Source organism: Cervus elaphus, chromosome 21 (assembly GCF_910594005.1).
Source record: "Cervus elaphus chromosome 21, mCerEla1.1, whole genome shotgun sequence".
Classification (NCBI taxonomy): domain Eukaryota; kingdom Metazoa; phylum Chordata; class Mammalia; order Artiodactyla; family Cervidae; genus Cervus; species Cervus elaphus.
This window is the reverse complement of record NC_057835.1, coordinates 8,103,884-8,126,350: the sequence shown is the minus strand read 5'-3', so window position 1 is coordinate 8,126,350 and position 22,467 is coordinate 8,103,884. Positions and strand designations below refer to the sequence as shown.

General features: G+C 56.6%; 1 protein-coding gene across 4 annotated transcripts in view; it reads right to left on the bottom strand.

Annotated features, from left to right (window-relative positions):
- The window catches only part of TRAPPC9 (trafficking protein particle complex subunit 9), a 385,243-nt gene that overhangs the window by 96,221 nt on the left and 266,555 nt on the right, over positions 1 to 22,467 (bottom strand). For all 4 annotated transcript variants that reach the window (XM_043879178.1, XM_043879180.1, XM_043879179.1 and 1 more), the window contains one exon: positions 6,101 to 6,254. In XM_043879178.1, the coding sequence (XP_043735113.1) occupies positions 6,101 to 6,254 (154 nt within the window). The remainder of the gene's footprint in view (positions 1 to 6,100; positions 6,255 to 22,467) is intronic.

The following is a 22,467-nucleotide window of genomic DNA, read 5'->3' as shown; positions in this document are numbered from 1 at the left end:
GACTGCAGCACACCAGGCTCCTCTCTCCTCCACTATCTCCTGGAGCTTGCTCAAACTCATGTCCATCGAGTCAGTGATGCCATCCAACCATCTCATCCTCTGTCTTCCCCTTCTCCTCCTGCCTTCAATCTTTCCCAGCATCAGGGTCTTTTCAAATGAGTCGGCTCTTCGCATCAGGTGGCCAAAGTATTGGAGCTTCAACATCAGTCCTTGCAATGAATATTCAGGATTAATTTCCTTTAGGACAGACTAGTAAAAACTGATGACAAATGTCAAAGCCACTATTGAACTTCTGGGATTTATAGAGGGTGACCAAACATGGCCACCATCAGTGGCATGGCCTGGGGCCAGCCCCGAGGAGACAGCCCCTCTGGGAGCATGACCCTGCTCCATACACCTTTGCTTCCCATTACTTAAGCCTACGTGCTCTGAGAATCCCACAGAGGCATTCCAGCACCCTGTCTGCTACTGATTCTTAGGCACCTAAAGCCCAGTTTGCCACTGGGCTCCTTGAGCCTCTGCCTCGCCCTCAAGCAGTCAGATGGCTACAAATAACCTCCAGACAGAAGGCAGGAGACAGTGCTTATCAGCCCACCTGGCGGAGACCCAGCCCAGATGGTCCAGGACGCCAGCCTCGTGGGGATCAGCAGAGCGGGCACCCAGGTCTTGTCAGAAAACCTACCCGGGGTTGGATTCTGCTAGGTCAGTAGGCATCTCACCAACCCTGAAATACTCTCCGAAGAGAGGTTTGCAACAAAAACAGGAAAATGAGAAGGGGTGCTATCACCAAGCTCGCTCCAAGCGCCTCCCGCAGCTGCTTCCCTCGCAGACCGTCTGTGCAGCGCTGCCCCCTGGAAAGGGAGCCAGGCTTCAGCTAGATAAGTCACGCTGGCTGCAAACTCCCTTCCTACTCACGGCATTCGGCATCATGCAAGCAAGCTGGTGACCGTTCAGCTGCATCAATGAAACGGAAACCATCCATTCACCAAATGGTTTCCATCCCTCCGTGCTAAGGATTACACGTGGCACCAGGGTGGGCAAGGGAGTGCACGCCTGGGCTCCACCGGGCAGAGTCCACTCCAGGCTGAGCTCTTGCTCACTGCAGTGTCCCAGCACTTGGCACAAACCCCAGCATGCACAGGTCATCAGGGGACGGCTGCTGACAGGACCTGACCTCAAGAACAGCACAGCCGGGCCAGGGAGACAGTCTTGGGAGGAAAAACTTTCCCGTGCTCTGGAAGCACTATCTCAAACAGGAGTTGAGCCTGAGGGTTGCAGGGGCCCAGAGGGGGGCATGGTTCCAGCTGGAGCTTGATGGGAGAGGTTGCAGAGAGGCCAATCATAAAGGGTGACCCACACCTGTGCCTGCCTGATGCTTGTCTCTCCTCCTCTGAATGCCACATGGAGAGTGAAAGAAGATACGGTCAGCTTCCAACGTTCTAAACTAGATGCTCTGGGGGACCCTGACCCCATTTAGGCACCCCCAGCAGACGTGGAGGCGAGGACGCCAGGGGCCGGCTGTGGGGGAGGCCTGGCCCAGCATCCTCCATCTGGAAGGGGCCTCACCTGGGGCCGGGCCCCCAGAGGAGAGCGGGAAGCGGGGGCTCAGTGTGCTGACACCTTCCGGGGTCAGGAAGCGTGGCTGCGCCTCGAGGGTGGGGCGTCACTTCCAGGCTGACCTCAGTCAACAGGAAAGAATGTGAGGTCTCAGATCCTGGCCGTCCAGCTCCAGCCACATGTGAGGAGAGTTACTCAACTTCCAGAATTTGCGTATTTGTTTTTTAAAAGGGATAGGTACTACCCAGCTTGTAGGTTTTAAGAAAAATGCTAGTATCCTGTCCAGCACCAGGTAGGGATCAGGTCTGGCTGCTATGCAGGAGACCTGGGTTCAACCCCTGGATCAAGAAGATCCCCTGGAGAAGGAAATGGCAACCCACTCCAGTATTCTTGCCTGGAGAATTCCATGGACAGAGAAGCCTGGCAGGCTACAGTCCATGGGGTCGCAGAGAAATTGGACACAACTGAGCGACCAATACTTTTACTTTCCCAGGGGATCAGAAGGGCGGATATAATGGTTAGGACTGATCCCAACGGCGACCCCAGAGCACATGTCCCCCCGGGCTGCCATCACCACCCTCACGGGACGAGGTGGAACAGGGAGCAGAGAGGTTAGGCGGAGGCCCGGGGAGGGGGCGGGCTAGGTGGGACGGGAGCGCCCACTGGTCAGTGTCTGCCCCGCTGCCCGGAGTCCCTTCCCCAGCCCCGTGGACAGCTCACCAAGCGACTCGGCACACGGGAGCCGCGCGTGGTGGTTTCCACTGCAGTAGTGACAACAGAAATGAAACACAGGCTTCAGAAAAGCGAGAGGGGTCATAAACCTAAAAGAGCAGTATTCAATATGTCAGCTCACTTGCCCGGGCCCATGGCCAGCATGTGAACCGCTGAGCTCAGTGAGCTTCAGGGCTGAAGACACCGTGAGGGCCCTGGTGCTCACGGACCCCCAACCCCTGCTCCGCATGAGGCCACCCTGATCCAGCAGAGGGCGGTCTCCCGACGACGCCCCAGGCAGCCTGCAGGGACCCTGGAGCTGCGCTGGCTCTCGGCCAATTAGCAGGCTCCAGGCTTTGAGCAGGAAAGCCTGCCCTGGACCTGTGGCAGCCGAGGGTGAGGGGAGCGGGGAGGGATGGAGTTTGGGGCTGGAAGATGCAAACTATCAATACAGAGGGTGGATAAACAAGAAGGTCCTCCTGTTCAGCACAGGGAACTGTATGCGGTGTCCTGGGATAAACCAGAATTGAAAAGATACAAGAAAAAACGTATATATGGATATACCTGAGTCACTTTGCTCTACAGCAAAGTGATTGAGAGACTAATCTACAGAGATTAAATGTGACATCATAGATCAACTAGACTTCAACAAAAAATAAATAAACAAACAAAGAAAATAAGCACTGATGCCTGCCCTGCATGTTTCACAGAGCAGGGGTGCGGTCAGACGAAGCAGGGCTGGGGTTTCCTGGGTGGGATGGACAACGCCTCCTCTCCACCCCCCACCCAGTCTGGGGGCCTGCCCAGGCTCTCAGGCTGCTGGGGGCAGGACACAGAGGAGGGGGCCCCAGAGCTTGACCTTTGCCTTTGGGAGTGGGGAGGGGAGTAGGGGAGGGGGAGAAAGGCAGGCAGGCAGGCCAGCCCGACCCCTCAGGACCTCCTGGGAGACCCGCCGCCCCAGCCTGCGTTCTGTACAACCCGCCGCAGGGGACGACTCGGGCCCATAGTGCATGTCGGGTCTGGAACACCCAGGCAGGTCAGTTTCCACTGCAGGAAAGCTCCGTCTTACCCCATGAGGGCTGCACCCTGAGCGTCCAACTCTGTGTCTGCCCGCCCCAAGGCTGGGGGCATCTCCAGGGCTCAGGGCGTGGAAACAAGGCACACAGACAATGAGCCGGGTACAGAGATCAAGCTCCTGGTGTCCCCTCGGCTCTTCTGGATGTAGCAGGTATTCCCTAGACAGGTGTGCACACACCTACTGCGAGAGCCACACTTTCTTTAAAACGCGTCTATCCAGCCGTACACGCTTACATATGGACCATTTTTATCACCGTGGATGGGTGTCAAATTAGGCTCGACTTTTTTATGAAGTCTAAATATTGAGAAAATATCAAAATGCATAATGAAATAATTAGGCAATTCCATCTTTGGTCTTTCCATCTGCTTGGATTTAGGTTTACAATAGCAAAAGTCTGCTCTTCGTCCCATGCCAGATGTCATTACCAGACAGGAGAGGAGCGGGGAGGGAAGAGATGTCCACAATGTTAATTCTCTTCACTCGAATTCGCCTATGGGGATGGCCTTCTAATCAGTAAAGCTAGGAGACAGGTGTGCCTGGCACCTGATAGGCATCCAATAAGGATTTGCTTGCATGAATTATCAATTGAAACACAAAATAGGGAAGTCAGCTTCTTTAAAGAATCAAGGCCGAAAGGAGAGAAACCTTAAAACATTTCAGTACGTTTTCAATAACAGTTTTCAAAGAACGTTGAGCGTTTTGATGATCACCATAATCCTACTAGGAGGCAAGGGCCATGGGCTCAAGCGGGGCTGACGGTTCAGTACCAGCTCCCCACATTTCTCCGCAGGAACACAGAGGCAGCTGCATCAGCAAGATGGGCAAAACGCGCCCTGGGAGCCGGGGGGCGGGTGCCCAGGACCAGGTGGGCCCCCGGGGGGAGGTGGGGGGCAGCACCCAGGAAGCCACGCTTGCAGGTGCTGCTGTGTGTACTGGCTTCCAGCGAGGCCCAGTCTCTGTGGGTCCCATGATGAGACCCCCTTCCCTCTGGGTCCCCCAAGCACACTGAGCCCTCCTCCCTGGGTGTGGGCTGGATCACCCCCAGCCCAGTTGGCCCGGCTCTGCTCCCCCTGGAGCTCCTGGGGGAAGCTAAGGCTCTTAGAAGGGGCAGGGAGCCCATGAGGACCCCACAGAGGAGGTGCGGAGCCTCCACAACCCAGGGGGACCTCTCCTGGCTCCAGCATCAGGACGCAGACGCCAGGGCTGAGCACTGACCGCCTGCTTCCTCTCCGCGCCTCCATCCCCTCAAGGGGTCAGGAGCACTTTCAGGGCCCCCCCCATGGGGGCCGGGACCGTCAGGCAAGCACCACGCTGGCCACCCCACCCGGGCGGGTCCTCGGCCGGACTCAGGTTGAGTCGGCCCTGCTCACTCAAACACGCCAGCTGGCTGGACCGTGACTCTGTGCTGAGACGCAGGGCACCTCGGGAAGGGCAACTCCATGGTCCCCGCCATCTTACTTCTCTCTGCATAGGAGACAAACGCCTAACCCCATGATGTGCACCCGGCCAGCTCCCTCCATGAGTTCCCTGACGCTCTATTTTTAGCGTCTGGTTCCCAAACCTTCAGTCTACAGCGCTTCTTCACAAGCTCCTTGAAGACAGGGGTCTGGTCTCCCAAGCCCAGATTCACGTGAGCTGGCATAAAGAAAGTGGCCTCGGTCCTGGAAACCGTGCCTCTTGTAGCCCTCGGATGTTTCCAGAAACCAGGAAGACAGTCTGGAATGATCTGAGACCACATGACAGGCTGCAGCCATCCCATTTCCACAGAACCAGTGTGTGAACGAGATACCAATAAATAACAGTCTCCCCAGAGGTGCCTCTTCCTGGGAGACGCTCTCGCACCCTGAGCACTGTGGGGTGCTTCCCACCCTTGTCCCCTTGACAAGCTTCTACTTATCCTTAAAAAGCCCACGCTAATGTCACCTCCTCTGGGAAGCCTTCCCTGATTGCCCTGCCCCCAGCAGCTTCATCCTCTGATGAAGCACTTGGCCCAGTGCGCGGTTCCTGTTGTTACTGCTTAGCCCCTAAGCCATGTCCGGCTCTTGCGACCCCATGGACCACAGCGCACCAGGCTCCTCTGTTCGTGGGATTTGCCGTGCGTCCAATCCTCAGATGATTTCCACCCCTTTCAAGACCACGCAGCCAGGTGAGGCCTCATCTCTGCATCTCTGCCTCTCAGGCGGCTCACCGTACACCCGACCCAAAGCAGGCACTCGGTGAAGACTGCTGAAGAGACACAGGACCAGGGGAACCTGGGGCTTCTCCAGATTCCCACTCACCCGAGTGTCGACCATGAGCCAGGCATTGCTCCCAAGCTCAGGGCAGGGCCAGCTGTTTTATCAAACTGACCTTTATAATACGGTCCTCCTAAACTGCTCCCATCTCAGGTTTTTCAAAATGGCATCTCTGTGCCTTGCTAAGCTGTTCAACCCAATTTCAGTTTCCCTGACAACCACATCCTGCATTCAACCATCAGTGAGTGGAAGCCCTCCAGCCCAGCCATGACAGGTAGCCATGAGTACTTGTCACTGACACAGATCTGAATGCTGACAAGAAACAGGCGACCCAAGACAAGCGCAGCCCCACCCCAAGCAGGCCCTTCCTCATCTTCCCTCCTGGGGCCCTGAACCCGGTGAGAGGTGAGAAAATGTCTGCTCTCCGTCCGGATCTCCCTGCCAGGCCACTCCTGAGTTACCTGTGCCCAGCGTTCACTAGCTGACCCCTCTGGGCTCCTCAGGTCTGGGAAAAGGATATGATGGTCCAGTGGATGTCCAGCTTGCTGTTGATCTCCAGGCCTCGGGCTTCCTGCCTCTCCTCCTCCAGTTGTTTGGAATTTGCAAACTGCCCCTTATCCGCCGGGGATTCTGGAAAACTCTCGAAGTTGAACTTGTCCACTTGAATGGCCATTCTAAGAGAAGGGGAAACAGCAGAGGATGAATCAAGAGGGCAATTTCTTCTGCGGGCTCTTGGGGAATCAGCACATGCCAGCGTGAGACAGGAGAATGAATCATTATCGTTAGTAATTCATAACGGATTCGCTCCAAGAAAATGAAATAATTGACTCCCAGGGTAGCGTTGGCTTCAGAGCTGGTTCAACACAGTTTAGCACCAAAGACAGAGTCAGAGAGTCCAACCCCAGAAAGAAATCTGGATTCTGAAGCAGGATAAAGTGGACAGGAACCAAAGGGAAAATCACAGAGAGGGCTGGCAATTACTCAGCCCCGAGGCCCCAAGAGCCCAGTGGGAACTGCAGACTCAACACACAGCCCTGCCTGTCACCTCAAACTCATCCTCCGCCAGATGGGCCTGTTCACACACGCCGCGCCCAGCCAGCCAAATGCTGCGCCCTGCCAGCCACACGGCACTCCACCAGCCGCATGGCACTCCACCAGCTGCATAGCAGCCCGCCTGCCCACTTGCAGCCCCCGTGCCCAGGACCACCCCCCACCTTCAGGTTTCTGCCCAAGTCTCACACCCTCAGGCGATTTCCATCCTGCGACTCAGCCTCTGTGCCCACGGCTCCCCACGTGGGAACGCTCTTGGCCTGACCCGTGGCACGGCTGGAGTCTTTTCCTTTAGGTCGGAGCTTCAGAAAGGCGTTCCTAGACCACCTCTCCGCAGCAGCTTTCTCTCTCACCCACCCTCGCCTTCTCCGAGGGGGTATTCAATCTATTTCTGCTACACCATGTACCACAAGCTGCAAATATTTACTTCTGGATTTGTGAGCTGTCTATCAATCCTATCAGAATTCAGCCCCCTGAGGGCAGAGATCCTTTTGTCTTGTTTAGCAGTGTTTCCCAGGCCCAGAGTTGTTCCTGCCTGGCACACTGCAAGAACCAGTTCAAAGAAGAAATGAACAGTGAATTAAGATCCTTCCCTAATACCCTAAAGGAAAGCAACTCTGAATATGCATTGGAAGGACTGATGCTGAACCTGAAACTCCAATACTTTGGCCACCTGATGCGAAGAGCCGACTGACTGGAAAAGACCTTGATGCTTGGAAAGACTGAGGGCAGGAGAAGGGGGCTACAGAGGATGAGATGGTTGGATGGCATCATCGACTCAATGGACATGAGTGAGCAAACTCTAGGAGATAGTGAAGGTCAGGGAAGCCTGTTGTGCTGCAGTCCATGGAGTGACAAAGAGTCAGACACGACTCAGTGAATAAACAACAGCACCCCAGGCCACCGCTGCCTGCCCCCATGCCTGCATCCACATTCAGCTGTGTCTCCTGGTGAGACGGCACCTGGTCTGTAGGAGGCGGTCAGGCTCTAACCGCCCGCTGCCTCCCCTGCCTTGCCCATGGTCCTGACATGCACACAGCCGGGAGCTGGCTGGGTCTCAGTGCTGTTTGAAACCCTACCTGTTGGCACAAAGTCAGGCACAGAGTGGGTACTCAACAAAAATGTGCTACATGGAGGGATACAGAGAGAAGGGGAGAAAGGAGGCTCCTTCATGTCAGGCCCCCAAAATGACTGCCAGTCAACAGATCACAGTAGGCATTTTCTTTTAATCCATAGTCTGTGCTGTGGCCAAGATATTCCCCTGAACCCCAGCAGGCACTAATGGGCCTTTGGAGATTTCTGTCTTCAACAAGCAGGAGCTGGTATTCAGGGCATAGAAATAGCAAAGTAAACCTAAGGAAGAGGCCTTGAGAGCTTGGAAAGGACTACTGCGATATTGGTCAACGTGCAGCATTTGGCTGAGCGTGCCAGTTAAGGGCCGGCCACCCCAGAGTTAGAGGCACTTCATTTTAACTGCACTTCAGGGCAAGGACCACGTTCAAAAAATTACCTTTTTACCATTCTTTCCTGATTACAACAGCAGATAGGCTTACTGCAAAAAAGCTAGAAAACAGAGACCGCATACAAAAGAAACAGTACTCAGAATTCTTATACTCTTATGGTTGATATATTGACTCTATAGTCTTTTTTCCTAAGTGTTCGTATTTTAATGTAACAAATCATGATATAAGTGTATGTGTAAGTCATAAAAGTGTTAAATATATGCATACACACATACATATACACAGAATTTTAAGACTTGCTTTATTCTTTTAATATGAGATGAACAACAGACTGGTTTGAAATAGGAAAAGGAGTACGTCAAGGCTGTGTATTGTCACCCTGCTTATTTAACTTATATGCAGAGGACATCATGAGAAACGCTGGGCTGGAGGAAGCACAAGCTGGAATCAAGATTGCCAGGAGAAATATCAATAACCTCAGCTATGCAGATGACACCACCCTTATGGCAGAAAGTGAAGAAGAACTAAAGAGCCTCTTAATGAAAGTGAAAAAGGAGTGTGAAAAAGTTGGCTTAAAGCTCAACATTCAGAAAACTAACATCATGGCATCCGGTCCCATCACTTCATGGCAAATAGATGGGGAAACAGTGGAAACAGTGTCAGACTTTATTTTTTCGGGCTCCAAAATCACTGCAGATGGTGACTGCAGCCATGAAATTAAAAGACGCTTACTCGTTGGAAGGAAAGTTATGACCAACCTAGACAGCATATTAAAAAGCAGAGATGTTACTTTGCCAAAAAAGGTCCGTCTAGTCAAGGCTATGGTTTTTCCAGTGGTCATGTATGGATGTGAGAGCTGGACTATAAAGAAAGCTGAGCGCCGAAGAATTAATGCTTTTGAACTGTGGTATTGGAGAAGACTCCTGAGAGTCCCTTGGACTGCAAGGAAATCCAACCAGTCCATCCTAAAGGAGATCAGTCCTGGGTGTTCATTGGAAGGACTGATGCTGAAGCTGAAATTCCAATACTTTGGCCACCTGATGCAAAGAGCTGACTCATTTGAAAAGACCCTGATGCTGGGAGGGATTGGGGGCAGGAGGAGAAGGGGACGACAGAGGACGAGATGGTTGGATGGCATCACCGACTCGATGGACATGGGTTTGGGTAAACTCTGGGAGTTGGCGATGGACAGGAAGGCCTGGCATGCTGCAGTTCATGGGGTCGCAAAGAGTCGGACACGACTGAGTGACTGAACTGAACTGAACAATTTCACATCATTAAAGATTAGTCTGCAGAATATTCTATCATATGGCTGTATCACAATTTTAACAGTTCCCCTATTTTTCATACTCTCGAGTATTTTGCATTCTTTAAAAAAAAGATATTGGTCCTCCAACTAAAAAAAAAAAAAAAAAAACACACACACAAAAAAAAGATTGGTGAAAAAAAACCATAACCACCATCTTTGTGCTTAAATTTCCTCTCTGCACTTACGGCTGTCTGTGAGATTCCATTTCTCGAGGTGGAATTACTGACGTGGGGGTATGAAAGCCTTTCAGGTGCAGAGGCAGGGAACAAGTCCCTTCTCAAGGAGGGCCTCCCCGAGCACGTGACCCAGACAGAGCGGGGGGGCCCCTGTCCGCACGCTGGCTGATACTGATGATGATCGATTTTCAAATCTATGCCAGTAAGAGGCAAACTGCTGCTTCACTGATGTTTCAGTCTGCAGGTCTGAACTACTCCTGAGGCTGAACGCTTCTTCAGGAGTTGCCCAGTCCTCTCTTTCTTCCCTGTGGGTAGAGATGGATTGCCTCGAATTCCCACTGAGCGGAACTGTTTCCTACCCCCTCACTTCCAAGGTGGCCTGAAGCAGACTAGTGCTCTCTTCAAACCAAAGGTCAGAATACGTCCTAAGTTTCACTAAAGGGGCCAAACTCAGTCTCATCATCTGGTAACTCAAAAGGAACCACTAACTGTCACCTGGCAGGCGGGTGTAGACACGTCCCGACACCAGGCTTTCTTCTGGCCAAATGCAAAGTGGGGAGGGAGGCCCGCTCTCAGAAGACTTGTGATCAGAAAAGATCAGAATGCACACTGACCACTGGGATTGTATTTGTGTGACTGCCTGGGCTGGTGGGGCGGGAGCGGTAGGGTGGGGAGGCTCCTTCAAACAATTTCTGACTGAGTCTAAGCATCACATTACATCACCCACCTACACCCTTAAGAAATGCACAGCCAGCTGTGCCCACAAAACAGGAGAGGAGAAAATGAAACACAACAAACGCTTATCACATGCCCAGCCTGGGCTAGGTGTTTTAAATACACATTCACCTTTTTATGGCAGCAGCCTAAGGATGCTTGATGTGCTTCCTTTCAGAGATGCGATGAAGCTCTGTGAGCGAAAGCCACCTGCCCAAAGGCACAGAGCTGGCAGCCCCACTGGAAGCCTGCGTTCAGACAGGGCCCCCTGATTTTTGCTTTCTCTGGCTCTCCCTTACTTAGGCCGAGGACCTAAAAGGAAATGATCTTTGCTCCTCTGGTTTTCAGGTGGAGGACACAGACCTGGTGACTGCAGAGCCTGCCAGCCACACGACCCACCCCACTCCCCAAATTTACAACATTGCTCCCCCTCCAGCAGCCCCAGGGCACACCATGCAGCAAATGTCTCAAAGACAGCGCCCTCCTTCTGCACGGATGATGGAACTGAGGTACCAGAAGTTGAGTGACTCGCCTAGGGGGCACCCAGCCTAGAATCCTGGAGCCAGGACGACAACTCTGGGACCCGAGGACTACTCTACTTCTCTGTCGACCTGGACCTTGGGCACAGCCCTGAGCCTCCCACCCTCCTCCTTCATGCCCTCCAGGAAGGGCCTGGAAGCCAGGCCTGGGCACACACAGCATCCCATACATGGAGGCGGGGAGGCTGAGGGGCCGGGCAGTTAAGGAAGTGACCCGAGCTGCTCACGCAAGAGCTTCAGACCCGACTGCGGTTCTGACACTGACCCAGCATCTCAGCGCATTCCGCAGCGCATTCTCCAGACAGTCACCGCTGCTATTCAATTCTGTTCATCTTTGCCGAGTTGGAGAGAAATAAAACTAATACTACTACGGAATGCCAATTTTCATGTTTAATTTTATGGCCAAATGTGACAATAATAGTTAAGAGTTGGCACTAAAAAAAGGTGCTGTGATTTCTGAACAGTCTATAAAAAAAGCGGTGGTATTTTTTTTTTAAAAATACCATATCATATGATTCAGCCTTTGAACAGCTGATAACCTCGCCAGGGAAGTCATAATGATGACATTTAAATACAAATCAAGGAGTCGGATTTAGAAGGACTATCCATGTATAATTAAATTGAACTTTCATTGGGAGATAATTGATAGTTATAAGACGGTATTCTAAATTTATGTAGTGCATCCTTTGGGAGTCTGTTTGACTATGCAGAACACCAGCCTGGTCTCTGGTTTATAATGAAGTACTAGCCAAGTGGAAGGGAGGAGGCCGGCCTTCCGGAGTCATTCATCCTCAATGAGAAGAACTTGGGGCAGACAGGAACTCGGCATCAATACTGACTCCTGGCTCACACCCAAGACGATCATTTTCTCGTTAAGCCTTGCAGATCAGTTACGGTTTCAAAGAAAGCTTCCTTGTTATCATCTTTAATTGAAGAGAAGATACACCGTATTATAAGAACCAAAGCACCATCGGGGATCGCAGCAAACATGAGACGGCAGCACCCACGGGCACCGGCCTCACCGCCCGTCTCCCTCCAGCCTCAGGGCTGCCTGTGGGCTCACACCCACCACCGCCCAAGGCCACAGGGAGCGCAGACAGGGCAGAGGACTCCTAACCCGGCCTGGGGGGCCCGCGGCAGGCGAGGATGGAGGTGGGGGTCCGCAGGGGCGTCCCTGCCCCCAAGCTCCAGGCACACACCTGGCAGATGCAGCTAAGTGCCAGGCACTGGACGGGGTCAGGGCAGCTCAGACACGGCGGGGCGCCCGGGCTCCCCCACTTGCTGCCCCCACACAGTCTGGGACCCACTCGGAGGGGGAAGGCTGAGCCGACGCCGGCGTCTGACAGGTCCCAGCCCCCTTCGCTCTGTCTCGAGGTGTTCCGTTTGTCCGGGTCTCCAGTTCCTCACCTGTGGGCTGGAGGTGGTTGAGAGCCCGCCCACCTCTTGATGGGCTTTCTGTGAGTTCAGCCAAGGCAAGGGTGGGGGCCGGAGGGGCTGCCAGGCAACCCCGGCCTCTTGCTGCGGAGACAGCTTCTCCGAAGAGTGACCGCGTGGTGTGATCACAGCGAGAGGCCAGCAGGTTCTGCAGGAGGACAGGACCAGAGGTCCACGCAGCGCCCCCGTCACACTCCCCCTGTGCACGTTCTCCCCGGCCGTCCACGCGGGGACCCCAGGGCCCGGCCCCCCACTTCCAGAGGGGTGAGCTGAGGGAGAACAGACCTCTTACCCACAAGGACCTGCTCTCTCGGGGCCCTCACCGGAAAGGCTTCCCTGGCCAGTTCTCACAACTTCCTCCACGGCACCCCCAAGGCCCAGTCTCTCTGCCTCCCACCCGCCTTCCAGGCTGGCTGGGGCATGTCCCTCTGTCACTGTGCCCCGATATCCCCAGTGCCCTGTCCACCTCCTCCCCGGACTCCACTGACCCCTCTCCAGCCCGTGGCTGCTTCCAGCACAGCCGGACATGCAGCCTCCGAGTCCCTCCGTGAACCCAACACCTCCTGCATAAAACTGATACGTGTTTATCCTGTATTAGAGGACCACAAACAAAGCGACGTGTCTCATGTCCAGAGACGCCAGCTCTCAAGTGTGAGCAGCGTCTCCTTCCATCTCAGCCAACGTTTTGGTGGAAGCACAACCCCCCTTCCTTGCATTTCTGCAGATGAACGACTACTTGGGGGCTTGTAAGTAGTGTCCTCCACACAGAAGACAGTGCTTAATAAAATGAGATTTACTCTTAATGCCATCGAGCTGCCGGCTGCCCCCCACAACCTGCGGGAAGCAGAGTGAGGGCTGGATCCCTGCTTCCTGGGGTCACCTTTAATTGATTTCTCTCTGCTCGGCCTCCTGCAGGAGGAGCCTCCATCTAAGCAGAGCTGGCTGGCCTGCCGGATCCCTGCCACGCGGCGGGAAGGGGTGGGATGAATTCCCCAGTGGGCGGGGAGTTCAAGCCTGACTCTGCTCTTGACGGAACATGGGGCCCAGGGTGGGTCCCTGACTGAAGCGTCTCCTCCAGGATGGAAGACTGTGTGGATGGAGGAGCAGGGCTCTGCTGCCACCCAGACCTGGATTCTAAACCCGCCCTAGTCACCTGCGAGCTTGGCGGCCAGAGGCAGGTTAGGCAGGTGTCTCCAGGCCTCCGCTTCTTCACATGTGAAATGAGCACGTGAGGCTGGGGTCAGTCAGGATTGTGGGGACCCTGGACCACCTGGCATATCATTAACGCTCAAAATTATAGCAATTACTTTTGGGGGGTGGGGTTAAAAAAATGTTGCTAGAATGGACTGAGGTCAAAACAGGAAAGCATTTATTAAAAACATTTTATAAAGAATAAGATGTCAGATAAATGCTAGATGCTGGTATTTTATTTATTCTTTTTACTCTCCTGCAATCACAAAGAACATTCCCCCAAGACCAATGTGCAAGCATGCTGCTGCATCCTCAGCCCGCATCCTCCAAGGCCCCCCACTCCCGGAGGCCCCCCAGCACCGGCCCGCCCTCACTCACCTCCTTTCTCCCGCTCCTCGCACGGTCCTGCTCACAGAGCCCACCCCGCCCCCGGATCCATGCGAGCTCACCCCAGTCAGGGCCCCCTCTCTGCTGAGCACCAGGAACCAGGCCAGCAGTCCCCTGGACCGCTGGGTCTCTAAGGGTGAGCCTGGGGATTCCCCTAGTGCTCCTCGCTGCCGGCTCTGGGGAAGTCTATACTGAGATCAAAAGACCAATCAGATGCCTTCCCAAAAATCTGAAAGGCCTGGTTTCTGCCCAGCTCTGCCTTCTGCACCAGGGCTCCTGTGACAGGCCACCCACTGGGAGCCCCCACCCTGGGCAGCCGTGAGGAGGCCTGGGGCTTCCTGGGAGCGGACACGCATTAACCCTGGTAAGGACCTGGCCGTAGGGCACCTTCAGGGTCTGTGCCCGCCCGCCGCCAACTGGAACAGGAAACGAGCTGCTTACAAGTCCCTGCTTCTCCCCGCAGCCCGTGCCCAGCTCCGGGTGGGCTGGGAAAACCCCGAGGAGCTGGATTAGGGCAGCAGCCTCTGTGGGCTCAGCCGGGCCACGGCCACCAGGTAGCCTTAAGGGAAAAGCAGGCGCGTTGACACCCTCCTGGGCTCCTCTGAGTCCTCCGGAGTGACGTGCTGGCCGGGGAGGGACCGCGGAGGCGGCAGCGCCCTCGTCTGGTGCCCACTTCTCTCCTATCACCCGTGCAGAGGACGCGCCTGCACCCAAGGGTGAGGGCACCGGCGGGGTCCCAGCCGGCAGCCCCATCATCCCGACCACATCTGGGTCCTGCACGGCCACTGAGGGTCAGCGTCTGCGCCCAAGGGACACGCGCTGACAGGACACTTGCTGTTGTCCCCTTTGTCACCTTACCCTGCGGCTTCCCTGGCGTGCAAGGACAAGACATGCTGAGGGCCGCCTTGGGGTTCAGCAGGGGCGCTGCCCAGGTCAGACTGAGGGCGGATGTGCAACCAGCTGCGCCGGGACGACGGTGCTCAGAGAGTGGCCAGCACATCGCGGGCCCCACGCCCTGCTCGGCATGCAGGGAGCTGGGCGAACCTGAAGCAGGGCCCCGCCCCAGGGGCTGCAGGATCCCAGGGGAGAATGGACCAGGGGAGATGGGCTGGGAGGGCTGCGGTGAGTGTGCCAAGGGCTAGGACCTGAGGACCTCGGTGCAGTGTGGCCTAGAGAGGGGGCGCCCGGCGCTGCCCACGTCCCTGAGGCTGCTCAGGCTGGGAGTCGGGGGGAGGTGAGGAGGGAGCCTCCCGGGTCCTCGGACCGTCACATGTGGCACAGGGCGTGACGTGGTGGAGTGTGAACCCTGCCAGCTCCGCGCCCTGGACACCGGGCCGGCTGCTCCACGGGCCTGGGAGGGACGTGGCTGGAGGGGTAAGCAGAGCCATCCCACGGAGGCTCACAGGGGACATACCCTGCGCTCCGCTGGGCAAGTGGACCCATGCAGAAAGGGAGGTCAGAGTGTGTTTTAAGAAGAGAGGGACTTTTTTTTAAATAGCACAGAGAGGAGGTACCGGAGGAGGCAGAGGAGACAGAAGCCCCAGAGGGAGAACCTTACTGAAAACCTGCCCTTGGCACACATGCCACCCTTCCAGCGGCCTCACTGCCTTCACAGGGTGGATGGGGACCCAAGGCAAAGTGGTGGGCCTGGCAGCCAGGGGCCCCTGTGTGCGCAAAGCATCTGCAGGGGAGGCGCTGCACCTCCCACCCAGGTGACACCTGCCAGGGATGCCTCCTGGAAGCGAAAGCCCAGGGCCTGGGTCCAAGAGCCCAAAAGGGGAAGGCAGGCTTCCCCGGGGCCTCACGCAGGTCGGACAAGGTGTGTGGGCTACGGCAGAGGCGGGGGGTGGTCGAAACCCACTTGGCCAACAGCAGTGTGGAGCTCGCAGGCCCACCCCCAGCTCCAGGGAGGTGAAGAGCAAGAGGGAAACAAACCCTTCTCTGGCAGATACTCCCCTGGCATGCTGCTGAAGAAAGAACTCCGGAGAGATCCGTGGAAGTGTTTTGACATCTGGATTTAAGATAGACCACAGCAGTTTCCCTCATCAAGCTAATCAGAAGCACAAGAACCAACAGAGTTAAAGAACCCTAAAATAGCTTCTGTCGGACGGTTACAGATGGATCGGACAGTTATAGCCACCAGGACGCAGTGCGAGGATCCTGGTAAGCTGTCAGTCTCAAAGGTAAATGAAAATATACTGCGTTTGCTGAAGGCCAACAGTCTTCAATTAGCCTCCAGGGAAATTAAAGTTCCCTTTGATAAAATGCCCCTGTTGAGTGAAGCTGAACCCACAAGACCATGTGGAATCAATGTCTGTCTGTGGACCAGGAAGCCTTCTACGTCGGGATGCAGATACCCTGCCTTCTACAGGACGTGTGCCTGCCCTTCCCTAACCTGGGGAACACGGAAGCGAGGGGCTCAGGGAGGGGCGGGGCATCCGGGGTGCACGCGCACCTGGGGCGGGTCCCCTCACCACTGAGACCTTCCTGAGGGCCAGGCTCTCTGCGGGGTTCTCAACAATCACCTCTAATTCTCACAACCACCCTGCTGATGAATGTTATCACTGTCAGCATCCGAATCCTACAGAAGAGGAACCTGGGGCTCCCTCGGCGGTGCACGTGCTCTTAGAGTACGGAGGGGCAGGCACTCTGGGAGGCAGGGAGACGCGGCCCTATGCCCTTGGAGCCCAGCCTCCTCCCCTCACACCCACTCCAGGAAGGCTCACGGGGGCCAGGCAGACGCCAACCAGTCTCCAGGGTGGGGCCCGATGGCCGTGGGTCTCCCCTGCTGGGCTCTGCTCTCTGGCCGGCAGATGGGGCAGACCCCAGGGAGTGTCCTGAGCGCTGTAACCCTCCGGATTGTCACCTGTATGGCGGGCACATGACTGAGCGACAAGAGGTGATCAATCTGGACAGTGTATTCCTCATGAGAAAGTCTTTTAGAAATCCTAATTCTTGTGTCGCTATTATTGCACGAGTCCTTCCACCAGGCACCCCAAACCAGAAGCAGGCCACCTCCCAGCTGCTCCCCTCCAGCATGTCTCACTCCCTGTCTCCCCACACGCTGGGCCCGTGACCCCTTCCTCTGTCCTCCAGGCCTGGCAGCAGGCTGTGTGGACTGACCCTGCCCCCTCCCTGGCTCGAGTTTTGGCGATCTGATGACATCACTCTACCCCAGCCCCCCCTCAGCCCCCCGCACCCTATGCTCAGGACCCGGATCTCTACCCCATCCCCGCCTCGGCCCACGCACAGGACCCAGATCTCTACCCCGGCCCCCTCTTGGCCCCCCGCACCCCACGCGCAGGACCCGGATCTCTACCCCGGCCCCCTCTTGGCCCCCCGCACCCCATGCGCAGGACCCGGATCTCTACCCCGGCCCCTCCTTGGCTCCCCGCACCCCATGCGCAGGACCCGGATCTCTACCTCGTACCCCCCATGGCCCAAGCGCAGGACCCGGATCTCTACCCCGGCCCCCCATTGGCCCCCCGCACCCCACGCGCAGGACCTGGATCTCTACCCCGGCCCCCCCACAGCCCCCCCACACGCAAGACCCGGATCTTTACCCCGGCCCCCCCTCGGCCCACGCGCAGGACCCGGATCTCTACCCCGGCCACCCCTCGCTCCCTCCCCATGTGCAGGACCCGGATCTCTACCCCGGGCTCCCCCTCAGCTCCCCCGCACCCCACGTGCAGGACCTGGATCTCTACCCGCCCCCCCCACCCCACCGCAGGACCCGGATCTTGGTGTATGTCCGTGGCCGTGGTTCTGAAGGGCTGCTGCATATCCGGAGAACAGAACTGGAAGTGGGGGGTGAGCGCTGACAAAGCCAAGAAAAGTGGACACAACACATCCTTGGTGTCCTGTCTAGTGGTTTCCTAGAGCTTCCAGAGATTGCTTCAGACAAAGGGGCCCAGGAGGTTTACCAGAAGGAAGGCAGCAGCCAAGGGAGGGGAGGGAGGGGGCGGTGCTGGAGACAGGGAAGAGACCTGCTCAGAGGCTAGTGCGGGGGCCCCAGTCCAAACCACTCTTGCCATCAGAAAAGCGGAATGTCTGAGGCACGGAGCTCACAGGGGGATTTACACGTTGGGAACTGCCCAGTTATCGTGTGTGCAAACAGTGCACATACACAGTGTATGTACAAACACTGAGATGGTGTCGGGGATTTCCTTGACAAAACAAAAACTGGGGCACATCTCCAGAAGGTCAGCATTCTTTCAGCAGCCGGGGTGCTGGGGAGCAATCCTTACCACGCACTGGCCCTCTCCCTGGGCTGGGCGCTACACTCAGGCCGCCTGCTGAGCAGAGCCGAGCCCTCATTCCCACTTGACCCCACGCAGCCCCCGAGCGCGGCACTGTCATTCCTGTCTGTGCTGGTGGGGAAACTGAGGCTCCCCAGCCGTGCCTGGGCTCATGAGGGATGCCACGGTCAGGGGGCGAGGGTGGCAGCCCGTGAGCTGCAGCCCAGTGGAGGTCGGGGTGATGCTGGAGCAGGGAGGAAGCGGGGGCCTGGGCCTTCACCCCAGAGGCACCCACACAAGCCCTCATTAGGTCAACAGCCAGCTCTTCTGATTAACCTCTTCACGTGACTGTGCCAGAGCCGACACCAAGACTGCGGCCCCTGCCCGACACCACGGAAAGGCCTCGGCGTGGATTTCTCTGTGGCCGGTCTGGATGCTGCGGACCACACCGGTCTCTGTGACCTGCTCTCGCAGGGACTCCACCCGCCTCCTGCCGCCGGCACCACGAAGATCTCACTGTCCCCACACTGTGCCCACACTACACAGCGCACTCTGCACCCCAGCCCGCCCCCGGGGCAAGCGCACCCTTGGCCCGCCTCCCCTGGAGTCCCTGTGCCCCCCCGCAGCCACCCTAGAAAAGAGACCCCCCACCCGACAGTGCTCGGGGGGCAGACACAGCCTGCCTTCCGCCCCCCCTGGAAGGAAATGCAGGCGGAGCCAGGAGCCACCCCAAAAGCCTTTCGTGGGGCTGAAGCACTACCTCCCCAAGGGTGCCGTGAGCCGACTGATTTCAAGGCAGCGAAACACCTCCATGTTCTTAACAAAAGGCCTCAATCATTACTAAGTCAGCTGCCATTAGTTAAAAGGTGCTTTTACATCTAATGACACATCTCATCGATCCTGATCTAAACTAGACTCAAGGAGGAAAGCGAACAGGAAAGGAAGGAGTTCAGATTTCTGCGCGTGTATCCAGCTTGGGAAGGGCACTGGGGGGTGGCCAGCCTCTCGCCCCCAAGTCAGTGCAGGCGGCCGATGGGGCTCTTGGGCCTCGGAGACACAGAGAACCGGGCTCGTGTCTCCGCTCTGCCCACGTCGGGGCCATCCCACCAGGAAGTCATCTAGCCCTTTGCAGCCTTTTCTTGCTGTAAAAATGAGGACACAGAGGCCATTGTCAGGGTGTAGTCGTTGAGGTTTAAAAGGTCTCAGGCCTTGTGCTAAGCAGCCAGGACACTCTCCAGGCAGGGGGGAGCTTCCTGGAGACACAGCCTGCCAGAGACGGCACCCCCCCCCCGCCCCAGTGCTGATCGGGCCACAGGGAGCAGAGGGAACCGGGAGGGCACAGAGCACGCGAACTCCTCAGGAAGGCGTGCAGAGCCCCACGGTCCAGGCCCATGCACTGCCGGGCCTCAGCTGACTCACCGACGTGCCCCCTGCCCCCTGCCGCCAGTCCGACTGCTGGGCCTCGGGCCCACCACCCAGGGCTCAGCTCTGTGCAGCCCACTCTGACCTGTTCCCCCTCCTCCCCACGGCAAGTGCACCCTCCCTACCCTGCTATTTAACAGATGGTTAAGTACACTCACAACCCTGCTTAGTTCACATGCCTGTTTTACACGCACACACACACCTGTTACACACATGCACAAGCCTGTTACACACACACCTGTTACACACATGTCTGCTACATACACACACCTGTTACACACATGCACAGGCCTGTTACACATACAACTGTTACACACACATGCCTGCTACATACACACGTGCCTGTTACACACATGCAGACCTGTTACACACACATGCCTGCTACATACACATGCGCCTGTTACACACATGCACAGACCTCTTACACACACACCTGTTACACACACATGCCTGCTACATACACACGCGCCTGTTACACACATGCACAGACCTGTTACACAAACACCTGTTACACACACGTGCCCGCTACATACACACACACCTGTTACACACATGCACAGACCTGTTACACACATACCTGTTACACACACACCTGTTACACACATGCAGACCTGTTACACACACATGCCTGCTACATACACACGCGCCTGTTACACACATGCACAGACCTCTTACACACACACCTGTTACACACACATGCCTGCTACATACACACGTCTGTTACACACATGCACAGATCTGTTACACACACCTGTTACACACACGCGCCTGCTACATACACACTTGCCTGTTACACACACCTGTTACACACATGCCTGCTACACACACGCGCCTGCTACACACACGCGCCTGTTACACACATGCACAGACCTGTTACACATACCTGTTACACACATGCCTGCTACACACATGCACAGACCTGTTACACACACACCTGTTACATACACGTGCCTGCTACATACACACCTGTTACACACATGCACAGACCTATTACACATGCCTGCTACACACACACGCCTGCTACACACACACGCCTGTTACACACATGCACAGACCTGTTACACACACACCTGTTACACACACACCTGCTACATATGCACATGCCTGTTACACACACTCCTGTTACATACACACATGCCTATTACACACACACATCTGTTACACACATGTGCATGCCTGTTACACACACGCCTGCTACATATGCACATGTCTGTTACACACACCTGTTACACACTTGCATGCGCCTGTTACACACACACCCCACCATGAATTCACAGAGGGAGGAAGTTGTCTCACCCGTCTCTCGCAGACCTAGAACTTAGGTGCTCCACAAGCGTTTGCTGAGTGTTACTGAAAACTGCCTCTGAGAACCTGAATGATGCGATGAGGATGAGGAGCCCCAGGGGGTGAGACCAAGGGGCTGGAGTCACACCCAAGCCCTGTAGACCCTCACGTGCCAGCCTGCCCGGCCCACTGACTAAGAGGAGAAGTCTGGATGGGCACGGGGGCGGCCCCCAAGCACCCCGCGGGGGGAGTGGGGGGGGGGCGTGGGGCAGGGCAGGACTGCGCGTGGTGGGCCTCTGCGTCCCGCCTCCTGTCCAAAGTGGCCCAGGGCCCCGGCACGGACCACCAGCCGGCAGCATCACAGGCCGCCTCTGATGGGATCGTCAGCTCTCGGTGCAGGAAACGGGGTCCCCGGAGGCGGCAGTGTGTGTGTGGGGGCGGCCAGGGAATGCCACCCCCAGCTCAACAGAGCAGAGCAGAACTGGGACCTGAGCCCCCAGTGCCCACACCTGAGTCTCAGATTCCGCTCGGCCCTGAGTCGAGGCTGCACAGGACACCACCAGCCACCAGGGCGGAGGCCAGGCTGCCTGGCCGGGGTTCCAAGCACAGACACAAGCATCTCAGCCTGACCCCGAGGGGCCCAGGGGGACTGCTGGCCGCGCTGCTCAGCCCCGTGTCCCCTGAGGTCATGCTGGGAGCTGGAACCTGGCCACAGGGGAGGTGTTTGCAGCAGAGAAGTTGGCAAGCGCTACCGCCCTGGTGCACTGCTAACGGCTTAGCAGGTCACACTGGACAGACCCAGGCCAGCGGAGCACAGGCATGGCGGCCCGAGCTGGAGGAACAGGGAGCTCGGCACGCAGCCCAGGAAGGCGAGGCGGGGTTCACACACAGGGAGCCTCGCTGGACAGGCTGCCTGCCAGAACAAACCATCAGCTCTCTCCAGAGGCCCATGAAGAAGAGAGTCAGAGTCTGCAGTGTCCAAAACAACGTCACGCCTGCTGCGCAAGAGAGCAGGAAAAGGTGACCCAGTCTCAGAACAAGTGGTGACAAGCCCTGGCCCATCCACACACCGAAACCACCTGCCAGGAGTGACCGAGCTTAAAACCTAGAGCCCCCAGAACACAGCAGGACGTTGGAGGGACATGAGCTGAGATGGGGGGCCTCTAAGGAACTTGATGACACGGCCACTCTCAGACCCGGGGCTGGTCTCATGATTGAGGGAAAACCGAACAAAGAAAGGCCGCTCGGCCTTCCCCACGCCTCCGGCAGCTCCTGGCTTCTCTCTTTGCAGAGCATCAGGCTGCCTGCTTCTCTTCCAGATTTGTGGGTCCCCATGGACCCGCATAATTCTGCTCCTCTTCTGCAACTGGGCTTCGGCAGGTGGCCTGGAACTCTGGGAACACAAAGCCAGAGCCTGGCACCCAGGCATGGGAGGCGGAGGGGCATCTCGCTGTAACCACGGCCCCGGCCAGGCTGCGCGGTTGAGCAGGGCACGTCTGCAAGCAGCTGAGCCAGGGACTGGGCTCTGGTACCCCCCTCACTACCTTCCCAGCCTCGTCTCCAGCCCACGCACTCCAACCTCCTCAAGGGTCCAAACCTCAGCACGCTCACCTGTGAAACGGGGTAACCACCACCTCCTAGTGGGTGAGGCTTTCCCCAGCCCTAGGATAGTCCTCGATT